At 41.4% G+C, this 22,128-nt stretch overlaps 1 protein-coding gene across 2 annotated transcripts in view; it reads right to left on the minus strand.

The window, feature by feature from the left end:
* Positions 1–22,128, minus strand: part of ANK2 (ankyrin 2) — a 351,779-nt gene that overhangs the window by 281,407 nt on the left and 48,244 nt on the right. Inside the window, exon 2 of one of the 2 annotated variants that reach the window (XM_035325573.1) lies at positions 17,538–17,596. The exons of the other annotated variant lie outside the window; for it this stretch is intronic. Coding sequence (XP_035181464.1) covers positions 17,538–17,558 — 21 coding nt within the window. The 5' untranslated portion in view covers positions 17,559–17,596. The remainder of the gene's footprint in view (positions 1–17,537; positions 17,597–22,128) is intronic. 2 annotated transcript variants of the gene reach the window in all.

Here is a 22,128-nt window from a genome sequence, read left to right on the forward strand (position 1 = left end):
CTTTCTCCTTCACACTCATGGACGTCACAGTCACTGAGCTGGATTTCAAGAGATGGTAGGGGAAACTTACATGGGGAGTCATACTGAAAGGTGTTAAAATTTGGGATTTTATTTTAAAATGAGTGCTTCCTGTTTCCTCTGACATCAAGTAGAGCAATAAATCAGGTTAATTAAAATAGCCATCGACATCTCACAAAAGCCTTGAGGCAGGGAAAGGAGCCACAGCAGACAAGACCACACTCTGCTCGTTTGAACTTTTAATGTTTTTCCCTCAGATGGCCAGAGCCATGGAAAAGCCTGATACCATGGGCAACAGCAGATCGTCACTGTACCATGCCATGGAACCCATGACCCCATACAAGACAAAGGGGTTGTCGAGCGCTGGGTTAGCATAAACAAAAAGAACAAAATAGACAAGAAGCAGTCAGAAAAGACAAAAAGAGTCTAATGCTCTCCAAGCAGAAGAAACTGTGCCAGAAGCTCGGCACTGACAGGGGAGGAGCAGGGCACCACCGCCTGGCAGCCAGGGAAGAAGGGCCGCAAACTCCTGCACAAAATGTGTTAACCTCAAGGGCTGCAAGATGGCGAGAGCAGATGCAGAAGCCAAGAGCCTGTGTATGGGAACTCACATAGCCGATTTTTCAATAGGTTAAATTTACTTCAAAAGTTATCACACTGAAATAAATTGATACCACACAGGTTTAAAACTGCAGGCAGTACCTGGCCGCTAGTGCGCTTCCCACACCACTGGCCAAGTTTTGCAGAGTCTTGCTGATTTGTCGGAGCTCGGTGGCCAGGTGTCTTCAGCAAGCACAGCAATTTCTACCACAGTGCAACAGATGAGAAGTCTCTTTGCTGGCCTTTCACCATCAAGACTGTTGAGCTATATCAAAATGTATCCCTTACGCCTCTCAGGTTTGAAAAAACTTGGTTTGCTTTGTTGGTGAATATCAGTAAAATATGATGGAAATGAGGACCCGCTTCCCCACGTAGTATCTGAGCCAGTCAGATCGTTTTCCCCTGCAGTATGTATTTCTCCTACAGCGCTGACTTCACGTTCTTTACCCTCACAAACCACAGGTGCTGAGCAGGTTCAGACAAAGAATATCACTGTAACTTCTAAGCAAGCTATGCCAAAAGAGAAGAAGAAACCAGGACATAAAGATACACCTGCTTCCTTTTTTTTTTTTTTTTTTTTTCCCCACAGATCTCAGGGTCTGGGAAGTTTCATGACTGCTTCTCCTCCTAGCTGATTCTGCTAGCAAAAAACACTAATTAGCAACCACATCACATCTCCTTGGTTCCTCTCTATCACAAATTCTACTAGAGGATTAATATGCGTTTTGGCTACAATATAAATTGCACATTATTTCCAGCATTTTAAAAAGGAAAGTTTTGTTTTGTTTTTATCAGCCGTGTCACAAGGCAGCTGAATTTTTTTATTTCACTCTACTTGAATAAAGCTCCTGACAGAGCATGAGGAAATAAAGCCTGCGTTTGGGTCCGTACAATTAGCCCTAAGAGCTGGCAGGATAAACACATTCAGGAGTATGCTTTCTAGAGAGCACCCAGTGGAAATCTCCAGAAGAAATCAGTACACCAAGTTGTCAACGCCACTCCTCCAGTTGCTCCTATTCCCTATAAAAACGCTCAAAGGGTTAAATCAGTCAGTAACCTGTGACTCGCAGCACGATACACAAGTGCTGCCTGGCTCAGTTTGTGGGCTTTTAAGCTCACCGAAGTGAGACCAAGCTACTCGGTGTCAGCGAGATGGCTTACATCTTAGTTTCCAAAAATGATGAAAACGATCAGTAATTTTCTACGGAAGACGTTTTCCTTGTACTGTTTAAACAGGGCTTTGCATTCAAGAATTCAGAAGAGGAGCTGACCTTTCCTTTTGGCACTGCTGCTTTAGAACACCGTATACTCAAATGTCATCTCCAATGCGAGCTCCCCAGTGCAACGTGTTACTGTACCACAAGAGTGCAGTGGAAAGACATTGAGCAGAAGGTGGCAACAGAGCACAGACAGAATGTGTATCAAATTTAGTCACAATTAAATGCTTGCTGTCACCACAGAACAGACACACACACGGGTCACACGCCTCCACCAAAAACGTCGTGACTTCGGCAGGGATTTCTTCTGGCTACGTTTCCTCTGGGTGAGAGTTATTGCAGGAGGGCTGATCGTGACAGCTGCCCAAGGAGAAGGGTCCAAGAGCTCCCTAACCACCTCAGTGTGCTGCCTACACTTAGCAGAAAAATGCTGAAATAGGTTTTTAGTGCAGTTTGTTGATAGAAAAAAAGGCATTATAAGTCTATGTATTTCCAGCTGAAAAGCCACATTTTAAGCGCCTATCTTAGAGAGTTAGACATCATATGCAATAACGTTTTCCTTCTCTTCCAAAAAGCCATCTCTTGAGCACTGGTGGAAACCATATCGAAAACTTCATTTTTACCTCTTTCCAAAATTAAAAATATTTTGCATAATAAACGCTTAATTATTAACCAGGTAGCCATACAGAAATTAAGCTCACCTGAAGTTTATAGTTAGGCTTATGAATGTCAACCTTTTTGGTTCCAAAATTGTCATTTGACACTACTTTGTAGAGCATCTTCTCCACAAAACAACAGGACAAAACCTCATTTTCACCAGTTTCTCATCTGCAGCCTTCCAAAAGGTGCAAGATCTTAGACTGAAAGGAAAGACAAGCATGTTGAACGCTGACCTTAATGCATTTTAGAAGACATTTTTTCCTGAAGTTCTAAAAATATTTTGTTATGGCTCTGAAGGCTGCCTGCATCCTCTGGTGCCAAGCCCCTCGAGATGCAGCAGCTTGGCACGTGCCCGCTCCCCTCACACCGGTCAGCCTTCCTCAGCACCAGGCTTACCAGCAATTTGGGGGGCTTGAGAGCTAGCGGGGTAAACCCCCTGAGCTGAATGCAGGTACTGCAGCTTAATTATATCTCCCCCCACTACAGGTGGGCTGCAGATGCTGCATCCCGACCAGCCAGCAGTGAGGGCAGGGGAACTGGGATGCAAAACCCGGTAACAGCCTCACCCCCTCAAGCAGAAGTGACCATTGCCAGCGACTGGCAGCCCCTCACGTCCATGCAGCGATTAAAACGTGCTCAGTAAACATTTCTGGCAACAGCTTTAATGGTCTGTGAGGATATCAGCACCCCGACGCTGCCAAGCAGAGACCTGTGTGAATACCCAACTACAAGCAACGGCATTAGCTTTTGGCCGCTGCTCAGCCACCCCAGAAAGGATCCCACGAGCTTACCATCCCTAGATATGGGCACTGCAATAGACCAGCTGTAAGAAAACAAAACTAAGCAAACACAGATCAGTTTAGGTATCTGACACCCTAGAAGTCTACTGGGTTTAAATACAACCAAAACAAATCCAAAATAACAAATACAACAAAAAGCTACTGCAGTGGCAAAAAGATCAGGATCCCTGACTAAGACTCTGAATGACTGAAGACCTAAGTGCATCGGTACCTAGCTGCCTAATGTACCCGAAGTAATCTTTGGAGCAGTATTTCAGCGTTAACACGGAGTTTATAAACTCACCATTTAAAATGTCACAGTAAGCGCCGCAGAGCAAGCGCTGGAAGGCAAACAACCATATGCAAAAGAATTTGGTTAGGCATTCACACACACGCGTGTTCTGCTGAAACATTTAGGAAGCATTTCGGTGAGCAGATATTTCAGTTCTCCAGCACTGCGCTTCCATCTCACCCCAAGTTCAAGCTCAGCTGCTGCCACCGAGTGCTCCGATAGGCAATGGCACATTTTTAAGGCATCCCCGAGGCCATTCTTCTGCGGTGGTTGCTGCTGCCCCACTGCAGTCTCTTCTGCCTGATTGTACTCACTGGATTAGCATACCAATTTGCTGGAAAGGGGACGGGGCTGTAAATCAATGTGGCTCCTTGGACTTGGTCCCCAGCGTGTACGCTGAATGTACAGAACAAATCTAGGAGAAATAGTTCAGTCTTTGTGAATGCATCTAGCTTTTTAATTTTATAATCTATCTTATTTTTTTTCCCTTCCCTGTGAAATAAAGAACTAAAATCCCTATTTTTAAAATAATCAATATGTCAGGGACATTAGGACAAATTTTTTGTATGAAATTATTCATAGTTGGGCAACTTCAAAACCATGTTTTTATCCAGCTATATCCTTCCAAATAGCATACACTTCTTCTACTGAGAAGGAGCGTACTTTTATATAAAACACACGTCCACATACAGGAGTTTACATATATATAAAACCCCCACGCACACATACACACACTATAGAGAGAGGACAAAGATCCTCTCACCAGCAAACAATTTTACTAGTAAACTCCTTCAGAACAAAACAGTTTGGTATACTTAAATGTCAGTAATTTATTAGCATTGAATAAGGCAAACAACTAAAATGTAATACAGGCGACAGACATTGTTATCTAAATATCGGATATTCTAAAAAAGAAGAAAGAAAGTTAAAGGGTAAACTGCCTAGCATAGTAACCAACACTTACTGCTCTCTTCGTCATTATCAGTGCTTTTAAATAACTTTGCTTCACTACTATCACAGCAACAGCTTCCTGACTGGTCTACAAGAAGCTATTTCTTGTCCTGGCTTCTCGTCTGGCTTAGCGACAAAATTGCACGAACCCAGAACTGACAGGTTGGCAGGGAATTGCCGCTGCCATTTAACCTTCGTTCCAGAACACTGGCCTTTATCAGAGAAGCGTTGCACTTGAGTCCCATATAAATAACTTGGCTTCCCCTGGGACGCAGTTTGGGCTTTAACTACATTTGTTATGTGCTATAGTTACTGTAGTCTGGGAGTCCAGTTTAAAAGAAATGATGGATAAGACGAGTTTCATTCTCTGGCAGTTGGTAACTATAAAGCAGATTAAATAGTATAAACTAATCAACACCAAATGAAAATGAGCAAGAAAGATATGAAGAGCCTTTCCTTAAACAAAGAAAATAACAGATTTGTTTTGTTCAAGATCTGTTTTCTTGAAACAGATTCATTTTAATTGTGTCCGTAGCTTTTCAGTAAGTCAAAATTGACTTAACGTGCCACAAAAGAACTATCATACACCCCAAACCAAAACTAGTAATCACCAACCTCTCCCATCAACCTTGGAAAAAATATCATTTCAAGCTGATTTTATACCAATGATGTAACAACAACACTGATGTATATGTTTGGAGAAAGCCTCTCGTCTTTGAGAACACACACAAAGACTGATAGCACAAGGTTTAACAGAACAGTAGAGGGAGAGCTGTCTACATCTCTACTCAGTACGTCCAGCCAAGTCAATGAAGCTCCATTTTAGCTGAGTGCATACTTCAGTATAAACACTCATACAAAGATAGGGACTTGCTTTTCACTGTTTCTACAGCCCTGGAAAGGTACTGTCATATACAACTCAAATTCAGTTCCTGATAATATACAGATGACTTCTGTCATTACTTTACTAGTAATAATTTACTGATGAGACAAAACTATTTAAGCAAAGGTCGTTCTTTTGTTGTTCGTTTTTCCACTGACATTAGTGCCTAGCTGTGTTGCTGGATGAGGTTATGACTCCACTGGGTGTAGGAGTGGCGTGCCAGCAGCTCCTAATGCTGCTACAGCATTGCTAAGGAGCTCTAGAAAATATCAATATCCTACACAGATAAAAGTGACATCACTGCATTTGCACTGGTCCTATTGAGGATGTAGTGCAGCCCAGTAGGCCAGATGTAAGGGACTGTGCTTTGCTTCCTTATAAAATTGCCGTGAGGGTAGTATGTTGATACAGGCATCCATATTTGCATAATTTCTCACGCTTAATTAAAACACAGATTGTTTAAACAGGAACAAAATGTGAAACTTTTTACATATATTACAAATAGTACTTCCTTTGTTTAAAACGACAGAAGAAGGCAGAATAGCAAGACTGAATCCTGATAGTATAAAATAGCATAAACAATCCATTTTCAGTTGGACATGCTGTTTCTAGACAACACTATTTCTTCTCCACACAGTCAATTTTTTAAATAGAACTTTGTCAGGAGAGAGTTAGGTCAAATTCAGTTTATGTACTTCATAAAAATCAGTGTTTCAGAGAGGAAGATACTAGTGTTTAGACAGGCTTCCTGCAGAGCAAGGATCTTGGGGCACGCCCTTGGAGCCACCACAGCACATATGACGCTCATGTTCTGTAAGTGACATTGGGAGTTGAAGTACATTCGTAGGGTTTGGTTTTCTGTATATAAGACTATGCTCTTTATGTATAAAGACTACCCTCTCATCATGCTATGCCATATTTTAAGGCGTATTTTGCGGATGTCTTATTTATTTTTTAAAGAAAACGCACACATAGCAGAAAACACTTGATTGAGAAAGTTTTCTTTTGTTTGTTTTTGTATTTCGACTCCAGCATCTTTTATTCTCTGAGTTTTCTACAACCAGCTCAGCCCACGCCTTCCCACCCACACGCCATTTAAGTATTGCCAAGATTCAGCTCCAATTCTGCTTAAGCATCTTGCAGCATTGGGAGTACCAAATAGTATAAAATGTAATCAGAAATACACCAGTTAACTTCTTTTGTGGGCCTGGTTCAACATCCACCTGTATTTCGTATTTTCATGTCTGATTGTCTCAATATGACATCTGAAACGATAGTAAGTGATGTACCAAGACTGACATGTAGTCAACAACTTTTTTTTTCCTTCTGACCTTGCATTTAGTTGCTCCTCAGTAGTTAAGCAGTTGGTTCTTGCAGACAGTTGAGCGGAGAGCTGGCTGGCACCGTGCAACATCCCCCCTCGGCCCCTGCCTGCCTGCCTGCAGCTCTCCTGCATGCTGCCCCGGTGCCCTGTGCTGAATCAAGCAGCAAACCAGTACCCACCTGCTGCAGCAGGTGATCTTCTGATGGCTTAGTGACTTGCACTGGCTAGCCAAGAGGCTCACACTGGGGAAGTACTAATTGCCCAACTTCAGTTCTGTTGCTGCATTCACTTCGATATAAGGAAGAAACACAGAACTTACACTTACAGCAGTTTGCAGTTCTTTTATGTTGTACCTCTAATGTAAGTATTTTCAGTTTCACTCATCTTCAGGTGTCTACACTCCTGCTGCTCCTTTTTATCATCAAATTCTCTTACCCCACTGCCAAATGGATTAAAATTCACCTTATATTGTACAGTCAAACATAACTGCATAGAGCAGTGAAGTAACTACAGAATTAAGTGAATGTGTCCCCTTTAGTTTAATATTCCAGAAAAAACTATCAGCATGAACTTTATTATCATTATTCAAATAGTATTAAAGAGATAAAACCGACTGCTAACTGGAAGTTGTATATCCATATCAAGTCACACCCAGCTTCCTTCATAGACCGTTAGGGAAAATAGCAGTACGATGGCTCCCCGGGTGGCACAGACCCATGAGCTTAAAGACCCATGCTAGTAGTTAAACAACTGCATCGCACAAGGTAGTTTTCTGAAAACTTCTAGAATATTCATGTTTTGGAAGACAGGCTTGAAAATCTGGCTGTCATGTCGGGGACAAGCTTTCTGCCTTCCCCACAAAAAAGCATCCAAAAGTGAACAAGTCGCAAGCCTCTAAAAACGCAGCTAACATTTAATATTGTGTTGCTTTTCCCTTGCATAGAACTTTTCATTGCTAGTTCAAAGTGCTTTGTAATGTGCACTTTCGTTCCGTATTGGCACTGCTTTGAACGGCATTTGAAAGGTTACTAATTTTCTGTGAGGTTCAGTTCGCATATGGCTTCATCTGTCCCCGTCCACGCCTGCTAGCTTGTACTAGCTCTCCTTGTCGCCCCCTGCAAGCAGCGCTCACAGCCATCAAGTGCTGCTGCCTGGGGCACCTGGCTCCAGCAGAGAGCCAAAAGGATGGTTTCTCTCACTCCTGACGTTTTCTACACGCCAAGGGAAAGGAAAGGCCATCCTGCATGCAAGGGGTGAAGAGGAAGAGAAGGAAGGGCCAACAGACAGGGAACATGAGAGGACCAGCACGGGGCAGAAAGCAAGAAGAGTAAATTACACACGCTGAGCAAGTGTTCTCCTACAAGACAAATTGTAGAATTTCTGTCTTACAGAAACGTTCTAGTGTTTGAAATGAAAGGCAGGAACAACACAAAATGCCAAAAATAAGAAAATAGAGTCCGTTAATGTCTTTAGCTACAGAATCAACACTTTCACAAGACTCCTGCCTCTTTCAGCACACAGAATGGATGGAGCTCCTCAGGAAGAGCAGCTACTCACTGTTTTATCTTTACTTTTAAAAACTCAGCTGTGACTACAGTTTTCATTTCCTGATTGATTCCTATTGAAAGCTAATATTTTACAAATAAAGCCATAGTTACAAGAGCAAGGCAACTGAGAGGTCACCCAGTCAGCTACTGCTAAAGCTCAAACGCCTAGTAATTTGGCTAAGGAGATCTCTTTGGGAATGGTATTCTCTTTTTAGTGTTTTGCTTTTTTTCCCCTCGATCATACGACAGTATTGAGCACATTACGACAATAATTATCAATATTCTTTAGCACCGATATTTTCCTTTATAAATCTTACATTCTCCATCCCTGAATGTAAGAATAGCAGGTTTCCTGTTTCCCACCCCAGGGGCTGGAACAGAGGTGGTCTCAGGAATTCCCCTTCATTTAGCAAGACAGAAGGGGTTTACCTTAGCTCAAGGAGGGACAAGTTTATAAAAGAGAAAACATTTGAGGGTTATTAAATACAGAGACAATATCCAGCTCAGGAAATCCCCTGAGCCAAAAACAGCTGGAGGTTGCGAGATTATTAAGGGGGAGTATTGGCAATGCTTGTCCTGTTCTTATTCTTCCCCAAGCACCAGCCTGTGGCTACTGTTGAGGAGAAAATACCAAGTAATGCAGACTCCTGGGTTTGCTCTTCAAATGCAGCTTTTATGGATGACAAATGCGGTTACCAGAAGCAAGTCCAGTCCGAGCTTATTTCATTGCACACTTGCAGACTGTGTGAAGAATGAAGCAAGCAGTAGTTTATCAGTTAACAGTGCACTTACAATTTCAGGACTGTCAATACCACTAAAGTGATTTTAAAGCCATCAATTAACAAAACAGAAATAGGAATGAGAACAAAGACTAGATTTTTTCTAAATTTGGCCACCCCAGAGGTTATAATTCCCAGACTGACAAATTCTTCTACAGTCATGAGAAAATATGGAGCAAATGACAACTCCCAGCTAATGCTCTCTGCAGGCAGACTGTGAGCTAACATTGTCACATACACTCATGTCAACCTTTTCTGAAGTGGGAGGATCATTTGTTCTTCCTCCTCTGAGAACCGGCTATGCTTGCCTTAATGGCACTGATCTTCCGTGGACTGCTTCTGTTACTGTTTCTGTTACATTTTAGGTCAGGCGTCCGAAGCTGAATGTGACTTAGGGAGGATCCTACCACCGACTTTTGTTCTACCTGTCCAATTTTAACACAAGACAATATGCAGTTTTTCCAGCTGGTACTCTATTTTAAAGTTTTGAAAGATTAATGGCTCAGTCCAAACATCTCTACCTGCTTTCCTTGAACATCAGACCCCCTTTGCACCCCACCACATATCACCTCACATTAATCCAGAAGTGATTCCTTTTGTTACAACACTCAGCTGTAGGTTTTTCAGCTTGGCTCCCAGCAACCCCATAACCATCAACATAAGGTCGGCATCATTCACAACAGGCATTGCTCAGGTGTGTTGTTTTGTTTTGTTTTGTTTTTTTCCACTGTATGTAATAATTTAAAAATCTCTTCTGTAACAGTGTAAACAGAGTCCTTAGAAAGTAGCCAGCTTCTATTGAAGAAGTGGCCATTTACATCTAAGTGCCAGGGAAAAGAACTTAAAACATAGCAGAAAGTTTCTATTGGCTACTACGGATTTTATCCAAGCGTTTTGAGTGAAATCAGCTACATCAGCTGACTCCCCTCTGAGAATTCAGAGATTCATTCATGTGTTTGCCAATGTGGAGCCATGAATATGGTCTTTGTTTTGTTTAACATACAGACATGCATACATACTCGATATCCACACATGCATATATATGTATACGCACACAGAGATACGTATACATCTATTTCCATGTTTTTTCATTAAAAGTAGGAAAAATCCTAATTGCTCTGCTTTGATATTTATAATACACAACTTCCTCCCTATCATTTTTAGGACCTTTTTCTTTAATATAGTTACCATTACAGCAGATCATAATTTGTTCTCATGGCTACAAATTAATGAGACAAATTACTGTGACAATAGAGTTTGAGAAAAACAAGAGCAGATCATGAGACAGCCCAGCTTTAATCAGCTTCTTTGGCTAAAAGGCTCCAAGTATGCCAAGAAAAATAATAATAATAAAAAATAATAATAAAAACTTTTTCGACTTCTGCATTTCCACCTCTGCAGCAAGGCAAAGCCTCTGAACCATACAAGTTACAGCCACAGGCTGCTATAAAAGCTACAGGGCAGCTTTACAGTCACCTTAAAATATATGCAGTATGTGTCAGCTCCTACCGTCTCTCCCCCTGCCCAAGGAAATTTGGGGAATTGATTTTGTGAGGGAGCAACGTGATTGCTCATATAAGAGTTCATTAAAAGCTGTTCCTAACCTGAGGTATACACAGGAGACAATATTTGATTACCTCAGCTTAGTCGCTTAGAAGAAACAATTGGAGGGAATATATTTTTTAATTATTCTTATTTCATACCATGATAGAGTTATCCAGGGAAGCTGATGATTTATAAAAGCTGAGAGATTAACCATGTGCCACTGATATTTTACGAAGGATAAAATCCAAGCCTACCCACTGCAGCAAGATGAGTGACGAGACTGACATAGCTTATCCTCAAATGTGTCAGTGGAAAGCTTTCTACCAGACATATATATCCAACACAAACCTTACTTCCAACTGGCTTTACATTGGCTCTTGAACCCTGGCCAGTGAAAAAATGATCTTTAGAGAAGAGAACATCTGTGAAGAGCTCAAACTGATGGAAGATTAGACGTGCATTTTCAGGTGGCATTTAAAGACAGAAGAGTAACATTCCTGCAGGATATGCATGCACATGCATGTAAAGGTAGGCACAAGATTAAAAGGATGGCTTTGGACACCCACAAGTCATGGATGGTATTTGAAACTGACAAAAAAGGTTTTATACCTTGGCCCATTTCTAAGTCGCAGCTGTGCCAGAAATAGCACTGGACCATGGATGGAGAGAAACAGAAGCAACAATATGCTGCAATTATGTTTCATCAGAAGTTATTACCTACATTCCAGCTTTTATTCCCAGCCAACAGTTAATAAAGTAAGCAGAAGATACAGCGTTGCCTTCTAGAAGACTTGGTCTAGCTGCAGAGCAGAGCAATTGGAGACATGAGCAACATAAAATGGTTGAACATAACTTCCAGAAGACACCAGGGATTATCCTTGCTTGACTTACTGAGCTTATCAGTTTAGTGCTACAATATTAAAAAAAATAATGCTGCTGGATGAGCATTATGATATGACTGCACAGGACCAGTTGTAAAGGCAGCGCTCTGCTTTTAACTGTAAGGGTAGTGTAGAACACCAAAAAACTGTTATTTAATTCACTTGAGCATTTGGAGAAAGTTCAGTTTTCCTTTCTTACTCACATCTTAGCACAAAGCTTTATCCAGAGCTGCCCATTGAAAAGCATTTTTAAAAATTAGCAAAGACTCCTAAGCAGACATTGGCATACGTGAAAGGATTTGCAAACTGAAGGTGCCAGGGACAGCAACCAATAATTATCTGAAGCATTTAAACAAGGAGAATATCTTTAGAAGTAGCTCTGAGAAGTGGCCAGACCAATGCTTCTGTCTGCTCTGGCACAATAAAGAAACTGCAAAAGCTGCATTAGCTTAGAACAAAGTGCTTTCTCAACATATGTTTATAAACAGAATGTAAGAGATTTGTTTGACAAGAACTACCCATTCCTCCACTGGAAAAACATAATGCCCTTTTCATTGCTATGCTTGTACTAAAAGAAAATAAATAAGATTCTAGCAGAAAGGCTAAGACAGATCCAGAAATTTGGCAGCCAACTTGTTGCACTCTGCAGTGAATGCTTCCCATGTGAAGTTTTCCTTTAGGTCTGGAAAACAAGCTGTGAAGAGGTGTAGGACCATACCAGACACTTTCCTCAGGATTCGTATGCAGATATACGTGGTCTCTTTTCCAAATAAAAAGAACTCATGTGGGGAGGTCTTAACATATCTGAAATGATTTCGTCCTTCCAATTTTTATGCTCAGGGGAAAAAAAAAAAAAAATCAGCTCATAAAACAACGAGCCACACAGAAGGGCCACATAAAATCTGCTTTCTAAACAGTCGCTGCTTCAAGCAAGATGCTTGCCGCACCCATTCTCTTCTCAGCTCCTAAACTGAAAGCTATTGTCAAGCATGACTACACAACATCTTAAAACAGCCAACACACATCATCCAGCCCTTGGCCAACATACCCAGCTTCCCACCCTTTTGGTGGCAGTCTAGGTTCAAACCTCATGCTGAATGTTTGAATCATCCTGTGGCCCATTAGCTCCCATTTGTGATGGACCAGTCCCTCTCCAGCTGTAGTTAGCTTAGCTGCTAATTGCCCCAGCATTTGAAAACATTCCACATAAAAATCAATACCAAGAATAAAATACTTTTGAACCTTTACAGACACGCTGGAATTTCACCCATTTTGTAGTCGCAGATCCCAAGAAGATCAAAAGATCAACCATGACTCTTGCCCTTGCTCATTTCGGTTGTGATAAAAATGCTTTTCCTTGCGTTTTGTAACACAGGCCAGACCATGCTGGATTAAATTAATCATGAAGAAAATGATCCTCCTACATACCTACCAAGAAATGCAACATGGCAAAAAGCAGTGCAAACTCACCATAGACCATTTCATTCTTGTTTTGAAAGAGCGGTCTGAAGTTTATTTATTCATCATGCCCAGCCAAACTTCCATGTCCCTTGAAGTTGCCAACAAACATTCTGTTTAATGTGAAATGCTATGCTGGTTTTTCTTCGGATGTGGACATCTGTTCCATGGAAAATTCAAACAGGTGGATAATAGTCACAACTTAAAATCCCTGTATATCTAGACTGAATCTAAGGATATGTATTATGTACCATTTTTAAACACAACAGGAAAATAAAAGTTAAGCTACAGAATGCAGCTGAAGGAAAGGATGAACAACAGTAAAAAACTACCACGGTGTTGTGCTTGTGCATAGAAGCATTTCAGACAGACCTTAGATGACGCAATTAACTAACACTGCCAAACAAGAAATCCTGAAGTACTACACCCTTGCTGTAAAGGAGGAGAAAACTATAAACTAAAATAGAAAAAGAGGGAGGGAAGGGAGGGAAGGGAGGGAGGAAGGGAGGAAGGGAGGAAGGAAGGGAGGGAGGGAGGGAAAAAAGCTGCAGACATAAGATCATCCTGTCAGTTCTAAAACTTCCATTGCTCACTGTAGAAGTCTTAATACAAATATGCGTGTCATCCACTTACAGCCTTCCTCACAAACATGACAAGGAAGTTACCTAGGAAAATACCACCAATAGTGTGAGACAAACTCCAATAGCTAAGTACCCAGAATCAGCTTGGCTTAAGGGTCATCTCAGGCTCAGAAATATTTGGTAAGAAAGTTGTTTTTCCCACAGTGTGTGAACAACTAAGTTGCTTTTCCTGAGACGACTTCCTAACTTAGGTATCACCATTACTGGGTGGAACAGCTGTCCTGGTAAGCAGCCCAGTGATGCAAAAGAAAGGTTTCCACTACTTGTTGAGGAAAAAAAAAGAAACGTTGTAGTTCTTACTGAGCATCTATGAATCTAACTTCCCAACATGTATAAATAAAACCATGGAAGGGTCCCATCAGAGGCTGCAATTAATTAACACAACTGTCCAGGTGAAACCAGGCTGTAGAGCATAGCCAATTCTAAACGTACCAAAACTGATACAGAATTGGACCCTACACGATTTCAGTAAACCAAATTTTTCCCAATGCTTATAAGTCTAGTTATCAAGACTGACCAATGAACTGGGTTTTAAACTAATTTGGTGTTACGTAGCTGCTTCCCGACTCTTTCAAGTCAGGCAGATGTTATAATAAATAGAAAATGAAATTACATCCTCCTTTGGCTGCTATTCCAAAACTTTAGTCCTCTGATGACTTAGATGACCTCAACATGCAGAATTACCCATAGTTCCATGGAAATGAATCTAACACATTTCTTCCCCAAAACAATGATACTACTCTGCTTGTAGTCACCAATACTGTTTTATTAACCTGATATTCCTTACGATTCTTCGCATTGAATAACTAATTGCCAAGCACGTGAATATCTCAGAGCTTCTTACAAGCACCACACCGTTTAAAAGTTTACTGGCACAAATGTCGAACTATGAAACATGCCAAACATTTCAAAAGCCAGAGAAATGCCCCAAACACAGCTGAAACTTGTGTCTTTAGGATTCAGGAAAACTCCTGCAGCACGCTCTCTGCTACCTAGAACTTGGCACTGCTGCTGACCACCAATCTGTACCAGTACACTGTAGCATCAAACTGCATGTAGGATCTCTCTTCCCTGCTACATCTGACCAGCTGAGCTTTTAATGCCATATATTCCAAAGGCTAAAGAGATTACAGAATCTGTGTGTAATAGAAATCATAGCAACTGAATTAGCTTAGCACGATGAAATTCCACACTATCCCATACAGAGCATAAGAGACCCCCACCATCAGTCTAGAATCTCATTTTCAAAACTGCACACAGCATTTGTTTCATTTTGAAGTCTCTGAGGAGGCACCTCAAGTTTTCCAGAAACATGGTACTTCGTATAAAACGCATTCTACTTAGAGAAGTCCACAACATAGCTTATATGCCTGAATACCCTAAAACCAGCCAATGTCAGTTCTCTGTCTGGACATATCTGATAAGAAAATACACCTCTTGGAAAGGATAACCACTTTGAGTTGGCTGCCAAAAGGCACTTTTATCATATCTAAATCACAAGACACGGACAATGTCTCTCAGATAGGAGATCTGGCAGATTGTGCCATTCAGCTGCATTCACAGGGGGTTCTGGTTCTCTGAAAATCCTTCAGGATGTTCATAAAGAAATTCCACAAAGATTCTCATGTAAAGATGGACGTTGACCACCCTTCCAATTAAATCAGCTTTAAATATATATGTATGTACATATACAGAGCACGTCTCAGCGTTTTGTCAGGTGCTGTAGCAACTGTTGCAGTTCAGAATTACCAATGAGAAAAAAAAAAAAAAAAAATCTGGCTGTTTACAGCAGAGCCAGAAACAAGAAAGAAAAGAGAGTCAGGCCTGTTCTGGTGCCCGGCTCCACAGAAGGCTGGGGACGTACAGTTGGGCATGTGCCATAAACCCAGTAAGTGTCTTTTATCAAAAGCTTGAAGAGCAAAAAGACAGGGCAGCTTTTCCCGACTGCACAGCACAACACCGGCCACCTCGTAACCATCCAAAAGCAAATAAGCACATTTTGTTCTGTGGCATCACAGAAAGAAATACAGCTCTGTGATTGACGAGTCCTTAGCGTCTTGGTGGAGAAAAAAATAAAAATTAAAATAATAAATAAATAAATAAATAAATAAATAAACTATAAACAGTAGAAAGGCTCAGGTGAGCACAGGGAAATCAGTGTAAACAGTTTGCATTTTCACTGGTAACTCTATGATCATACAAGCTAGAATCTTATTTTAAGAGGCAAGGCAAAATTACCAGAAAGCAATGACACTGAAATCTCAGATGAACGTGACCTGTTTTTGAGGATCCCTGACCTTAACACGCTGTTTGGCATTTACCTAAATGAACTGAGCAATCTTAGTACAGAGTTTAAAATAAGTCCTTTATTGAGAGCTTAAACTTGCCCATGTGGCTTGACTAACAAAAAAAAAAATATAACAGACAAAAAGAAAGTCAAGAAGAATAGCAGAAAAAGCTGATAGAGCAGTTACACACAGACAATACAGGAAAGCTTATAAAAGGCAAAACCACCCAGAAATTTTGAGCTGAAAATCTTGTCAAGAATCCTTCGTTTTTACAACAAATACAGCTTTGGGTTGTTTGTTTGTTTGTTTTAAAACTCAAAAAATAGAGAAGGAGTGCAGAGCAGCGAGAATGCACAGTGACCTTTTCACACGTTGGAAATTCAGAGCCAAACTTCAGTTCTGCCTTACCGAGACCAGAAATGAAGTTATTTTCCATATCCTAGATATATTCCCTAATCAAAAAGCCTATATTCCTCTTTCTCTGTCAAAAATACTAAGTATATTTTTTATTCTAAGAGAAATAACTAGGAAACTGACATTTTTCTAAAAAACAGAATTCTTTTTCTTCAGCCAGCATTTCTGAAGATTCCTCCAAATAACTGCAATTACCATTCCTAACAGACATTAGCTGGAATTACTGTATGCAACCATCGCTTTTCCATCAACCTCTACTTTTCTGAGCGATTTTATCGACTACCACGTTTGACAGCAAACATCCTACAAAATTATAACCTGTTATCAGTGATTTAAAAAGGAATCAGTAGGTCAAGTATTGCGAACAAAATATAGCAGGGTATGCTTTGAGCTTTGTGTGTGGGTGTAATAAGCAGAAGCTCAAGAATTTTATTAGCAGCTTATTTACAGATACCGCTTCCCGATGCACGGCAAGCCCTTGCATTCTTACTTACCCATCTGGCTGGCAAGGCAGTGGCTGTTCAGGGAGCAGACACCAGTTTAGCTTTCTCAAGGTTACTTAGTGACGTCATCTCTTAGACATACGGCGTGACACATCTATCAACTTTAAGATCAGCATCCAAAACAGACTCGCCAGTGACTAACACCAAAATTAGCAATACCTCAGCTGACCTCAGAGAAAGTCTACAGAGGCAGAAAAAGATTTTGAGCACGATACCTACCCATCTCATTCATTATATTATTCCTACTACTTTTTATAGCACATAGTGAGTAAAATAATTTTAACCAACTATTTAAAACCATTTTTTCAAGAGAGGAGCTTCTTCCAGTCTACACATCACTTGACAGCAAAGAGAAATGAAACCCCTGTGCAGTGACACCGAACAGTGCTCAGAAGACCTGCCAGTCCACGGTACTCCCCGTTACTGGTCGGTACAACCTGTGTTCCCTTGAAGTAACCTGTGACCTGCTAGCAAAGCACCACAAACGTGTTACCTGTACGCCTCAACAGCATCACTGTAAATGAGGACTAACATGATTAGCATTTGGTTAATTAGTATGGATTACATACCAAAAACATAAGAGAACAGTGTCCAGCTTCCCATTAGGTGCGACGTCATGTAAGGATTGCATGAACATTGCTGATTTTCACTTCTTTCAATCATTCAGCGAACAATAGAGGATTTTTGTTTTTTTAAAGGCAAAATTCATAATACATACAGAAACTCATACATTTCTCTGCAATCTAAAGTGAAATACCTTTTGCAACATGCTGGCCATTTAAACGTCAATTCTTCATGTCCCATTCACTTACTTACCTAAAAAAAAAGGAAAAATACATTAGTTTTCTGTGTTCTCAAATCTATCGTGAATGCAAAACCTTGTTCTCAACTCTTCCCCAGCAAATTTTCAGTAGTTATAAATTAGGTAAGACTATTAGGGTAATGGGTTTTGGTTATATCATTAGTTTAGATGACATGTTTTCACTTCTGCTTCAGCTAAGCATTCATTAATTGAATTTAAGAACTTTCTTTCCTTATTATTGCTTCTTTCTTCCCCAGTAATGATATCTAAATAAAAGCTTCTTGATGCCCTCAATAATTTGATTTCCATATTCTATTTACTCTGGAAAAAAAAGTCATAATTGCCATTGCAGTAATGGAAATATAAATGGAAATATAAAATATTCAGCAGAAGTACCCCAACATCATACTCAGCACAGAAACAGATGTTTGTGCAACTTCTTAACAGCAACAGGGAAGAAAAAGCAGGTTTTGAATGTGACAGAGCAGACCATGAGACTCTAGCTGACAGACAACTATGAATTCAGGTACAGTCTCCATAGGATCCATATTTCAGCCTTGGATTTCCTTGGCAGTTCTGTCGTTATTTTCTGTGACCTTGAACCACTTCATCACTTTACTTTTACAAAGGTAAAGTATTTTTTTTTGCCCAGGTCCTTGAGGCTCTGGATATTAAAAAAGAGTATATCGCAGTAGGTACAACTACCTACCTGAGCAACTAGTTACTAATGAGCAAGTAGAAAAGAGCTTGCTGTCAACTATGCTCAAGTCTTCACTCACTCACTCCCTGTTCAATAATTTCATCCCCCTCATCAGCCCGCACTCCCTTTTCCTCTCAAGACATCAAAATCATTTCTGAAGTAGATGCTGTTCTCTTGCTTTTACCATATATCATTTTAGAAGGGAATGACTGTACTCAAAGCTTTGCCAAACTTCAAATTCATTAATGACAACCATGTCAACGTTCAGGCATAGCCAAAAATTGTATTTAAGTGATTATGTTGAACTTATTTCAAAGGAGTGGAATTGTATATCATATTTGTCCAAATGATAAAATAAGTCTATTCTGCAGTCCTGTTCATAACAACTGTGATAGAACAGACAGCTTCTGAATAGCACTTTGCAACACTAGCAAGCAAAAAACAGCAACAGCAGGAGAGCTGGACCGACCAACACACATTTTTTGCCAAGGAGAAGTCATGTTAGGGTCCTGCCTCCAACACTTCAAAACGGTGAGATGGTTTCCAAAGTCATAAAACCAGGTTTGGAATGAAGGGACTTAATTTTGTTTTCTTAAGGTTTTTGAACGCTTTCTTGCTCTATAAGGATTGCGTCTTTCAGGCTTTTTTCTCAAGTAACGAGGCATAAAGATGTACCTCAAAATCAGAACTTGAAACAGTCATGTATGCATGTACCTGTGGGAGGAAGATCTGCAACATTTCTATTGACAATGAGACAAAGTCCCAGCAAAGCAAAGACTAATAGCACTGCTAAATCCCCATTGCATCCAGATGACACGGTCCCCCAAACCAGTATGTGCCTGATGAGCTCACAGCTCGCTTCCCCAAGAACACGGTTTCTGATATCATTACAGTCTGCATTTATTTTTGGCCAGCCCTTTCAACGCTCCCCGCAGAGCAGGCAGGCACAAGGGCAGAACCTCCAAGACATCCCATCCTCCTCATCCTACCAGGACCAAGCACCCAGATGGGAAAAGCCTCCAGAACAGCCCCGAGCCTGCCCACGGGCTCCCAGAACAGCAGCACGGGCAGCAGCACCTTTGCTGGAGTCTGGTGACGGCGCCTGTTTTTCCCCAGAATCCATACCAGGAGACAGGGCAGCAAGCACAGGTGTCAGTGTCCGCACACCTCAAATGAATCCCAACTCCTATTTCTGCCACCCATGCACATCCATCATTCCTCTCTCCATCCACTTTGTGTGCACTGATTCTGAGAAGAATCATACAACCATAATACATCCATACAACAATTTTGGACATATGCTGGCTTTTCAGATGTTTTCCTAACGGATACAGCAAGTCGAGCATGATAAAAGATGTACCTAAATCCCACACCAACTAAATAGCATTCACACTCAATTAACCTCATCCGAATTTCTCTATCTCAAAACCGCATCCTTTCCAGTGTAATGCTCACGAAGGCTTCCTGAAACAAATCAGATGGAGCTCACTTTTGCACATAGCATGCTCCCACTGAACAGAGCGTACAGGCCCAACACTAACTCTGCCTGCTTCCTACTATTTTAGACTGAACGTTGAAAGGCTGCCAGTTGCAGACACCTACTGCACAAGCTCTGCTGCTTCCACCTCCTGTCAGCCAGCTCTGTGATGCCTCTGAACGAGCATGGTGCTTTTTCCTTGGCAGAACTCATTTTACCCTCTTTCAAACGAGAAAATTTTTGTTCCTCTAGTTCATATGCATGCACGTTTTGTCTTTTTCAAGAGAAATTAAGTGCCAGTACAATTCATACTTCTTCAGGGAATAAGTCCATTTCAGAATGTATAACGCTACTGTACTTTAACTACAAGATGTACTTAGCTGGATTCAAACCGTACTCCTTTGTGCCTTTGTCTCTATAATAACTATTCAACGCACTAGTGGCATCTACCAGGACTTGGATTAAATGTGCCAGTGCTTGGGTTTGGTTTTTATTCCTTCCCTTTTCAAGGGGGAGCACAGTTCTCACGGTTTGCAAGAAAACAAATTAATCCTGTTTATCACAGGTGCTTTCACTGCTAGTTTTCCTGCAGTTATATGCAATAATTACCCAAGTACCTTTTCCACGGATAATTTGGAGTGGTGAGAAAAACTTGCGGGACTACTTTTTGCAGTGTCTTGTTTGCAGTTTAAGAAGTCAGGAGGGTCCCCCTCAGGGCGGGGGGGGGGGGGGAGCATTAAACTTCAAGTGCCACAGCCAGACCTTGCTTTTTGTGAGGGAAAAAAAAATCCTTGTCCTTTGCCATTTTGCAAGTGGTATGCCAACTGGATTGCCCGGGGGTTATACGAGAAGAGTCAAAATCAACAGAAGCAGCCCTTGTTGTGCATTAAGGGCAACCACCAGGAATGCACATACTTGAGCTGTCCTTCTCCCATGTGAGCTGCAGATCACAAGCATTCCACTCAGATGAGGTGTACGTTTCTCTTGTGAGGGTGAAAAGTATGTATATGGGAAACAGCGATCGGACTCCAGAAGAGGTGACTCATACACCGATAATGAATCCCATACCTTTTTTTTCCCCCATGTAACATCCTCCATTTGCACTTTAGCAACCTAAGCCAATTAAGACTGCAATGATTGGGGAATTGCTTAGCACAGACCCGAGATGCAAGCTGTTATCCTCCAGCTTCCTTCAGTGAAGAGCAAGCCAGGGGCAAGCTGAAGGCATACTTGCTGGAGGGCAGGTGTTACTCACCGCTCCCAGACTCTCCTGTCTCAGGTATTCCCAGCTTTGCAATTGGCAATAGCTAGAGTTTGACCTGTGAAAATAACCCAGTCTGGGAAAGTCCTCAAGTACATGATTAAATGCGATATAGGCACACACCTGGAACTGGTACTTCTTCAAGAAAGCAGCTAAGCATGGGCTTGACCTGCAAAGGCCTGGAAGCCGCAATGCCTCAGCTGGTGCTGAGGTGGGCTGTAGCACTGCACACATTTGTGACAAGTATGCTTGAAAAGACTTGAAGTCTGTCTTCTCCCAACATCCCCAGCAAGTTCTCTTTGATCCTGGGTAGCACTCAGGATCTAAACCAGGCCAAGATAATTTCATCCTTCGGATGGCTGTAGCCTCAAGGCTGGGGGCTGTGCTGAAGATCCTGCTCCAAATCAGGCAAAACGAGCGTTTCAACTCACAGCACAGACATGCGATGTGAGAATCCTGATCTGAGCTCTGAGATATTCTGGACAAGCTCTTCAGCCTCTTCTGCAGGGCTGATCCACTCTGTATAGTTACATATTTATTGGGTTGGGGAGAGAGGATGCATAACACGCGTGTCAAAGCAGGGAAGAAATCAGAGTAATTGATGAGCCATTAGAAACTACACTGCTTGAAAAGTTTCCTTAGGCGTTTGCCATGAATCCAGCAGTGCTGGTAAAGGGCATTAAGGAGACTAACCTGCATGTTAGACTCCACCATTTGTGTAAAGAGCTGATCACAGCTTCTCCACGCTCCCTCTGCCCCCTTCCCAGTGCCACTCCAGCTACTACTCTCAGGCCCCAGAAATGCAACTGCACACAACAGGCACGGCTTTCTTCCTCTCCAAAATCAACTGCTAAGAGAAAAATGGCATCTAAAGGAGAAATAATGACGACCACGTTAGTAGCAGGTGTCATAGTACCACTTTTATCCTTTGCACACACTGAGCCACACCTTCCTCCAATTTGAGAGTAGGATGAAGATGCGATAGTTACCATGAATCAGGGAGGAAGTCGGTACAACAGCTTAACCACTGAGCTTCTCAAGAAATAGGATTAGCACTAATGGATGAAGCTGTCTCTTGTCTGCCTAACAATTAGAGGTGATCCTCCAA

Source organism: Oxyura jamaicensis, chromosome 4 (assembly GCF_011077185.1).
Source record: "Oxyura jamaicensis isolate SHBP4307 breed ruddy duck chromosome 4, BPBGC_Ojam_1.0, whole genome shotgun sequence".
Lineage (NCBI taxonomy): Eukaryota > Metazoa > Chordata > Aves > Anseriformes > Anatidae > Oxyura > Oxyura jamaicensis.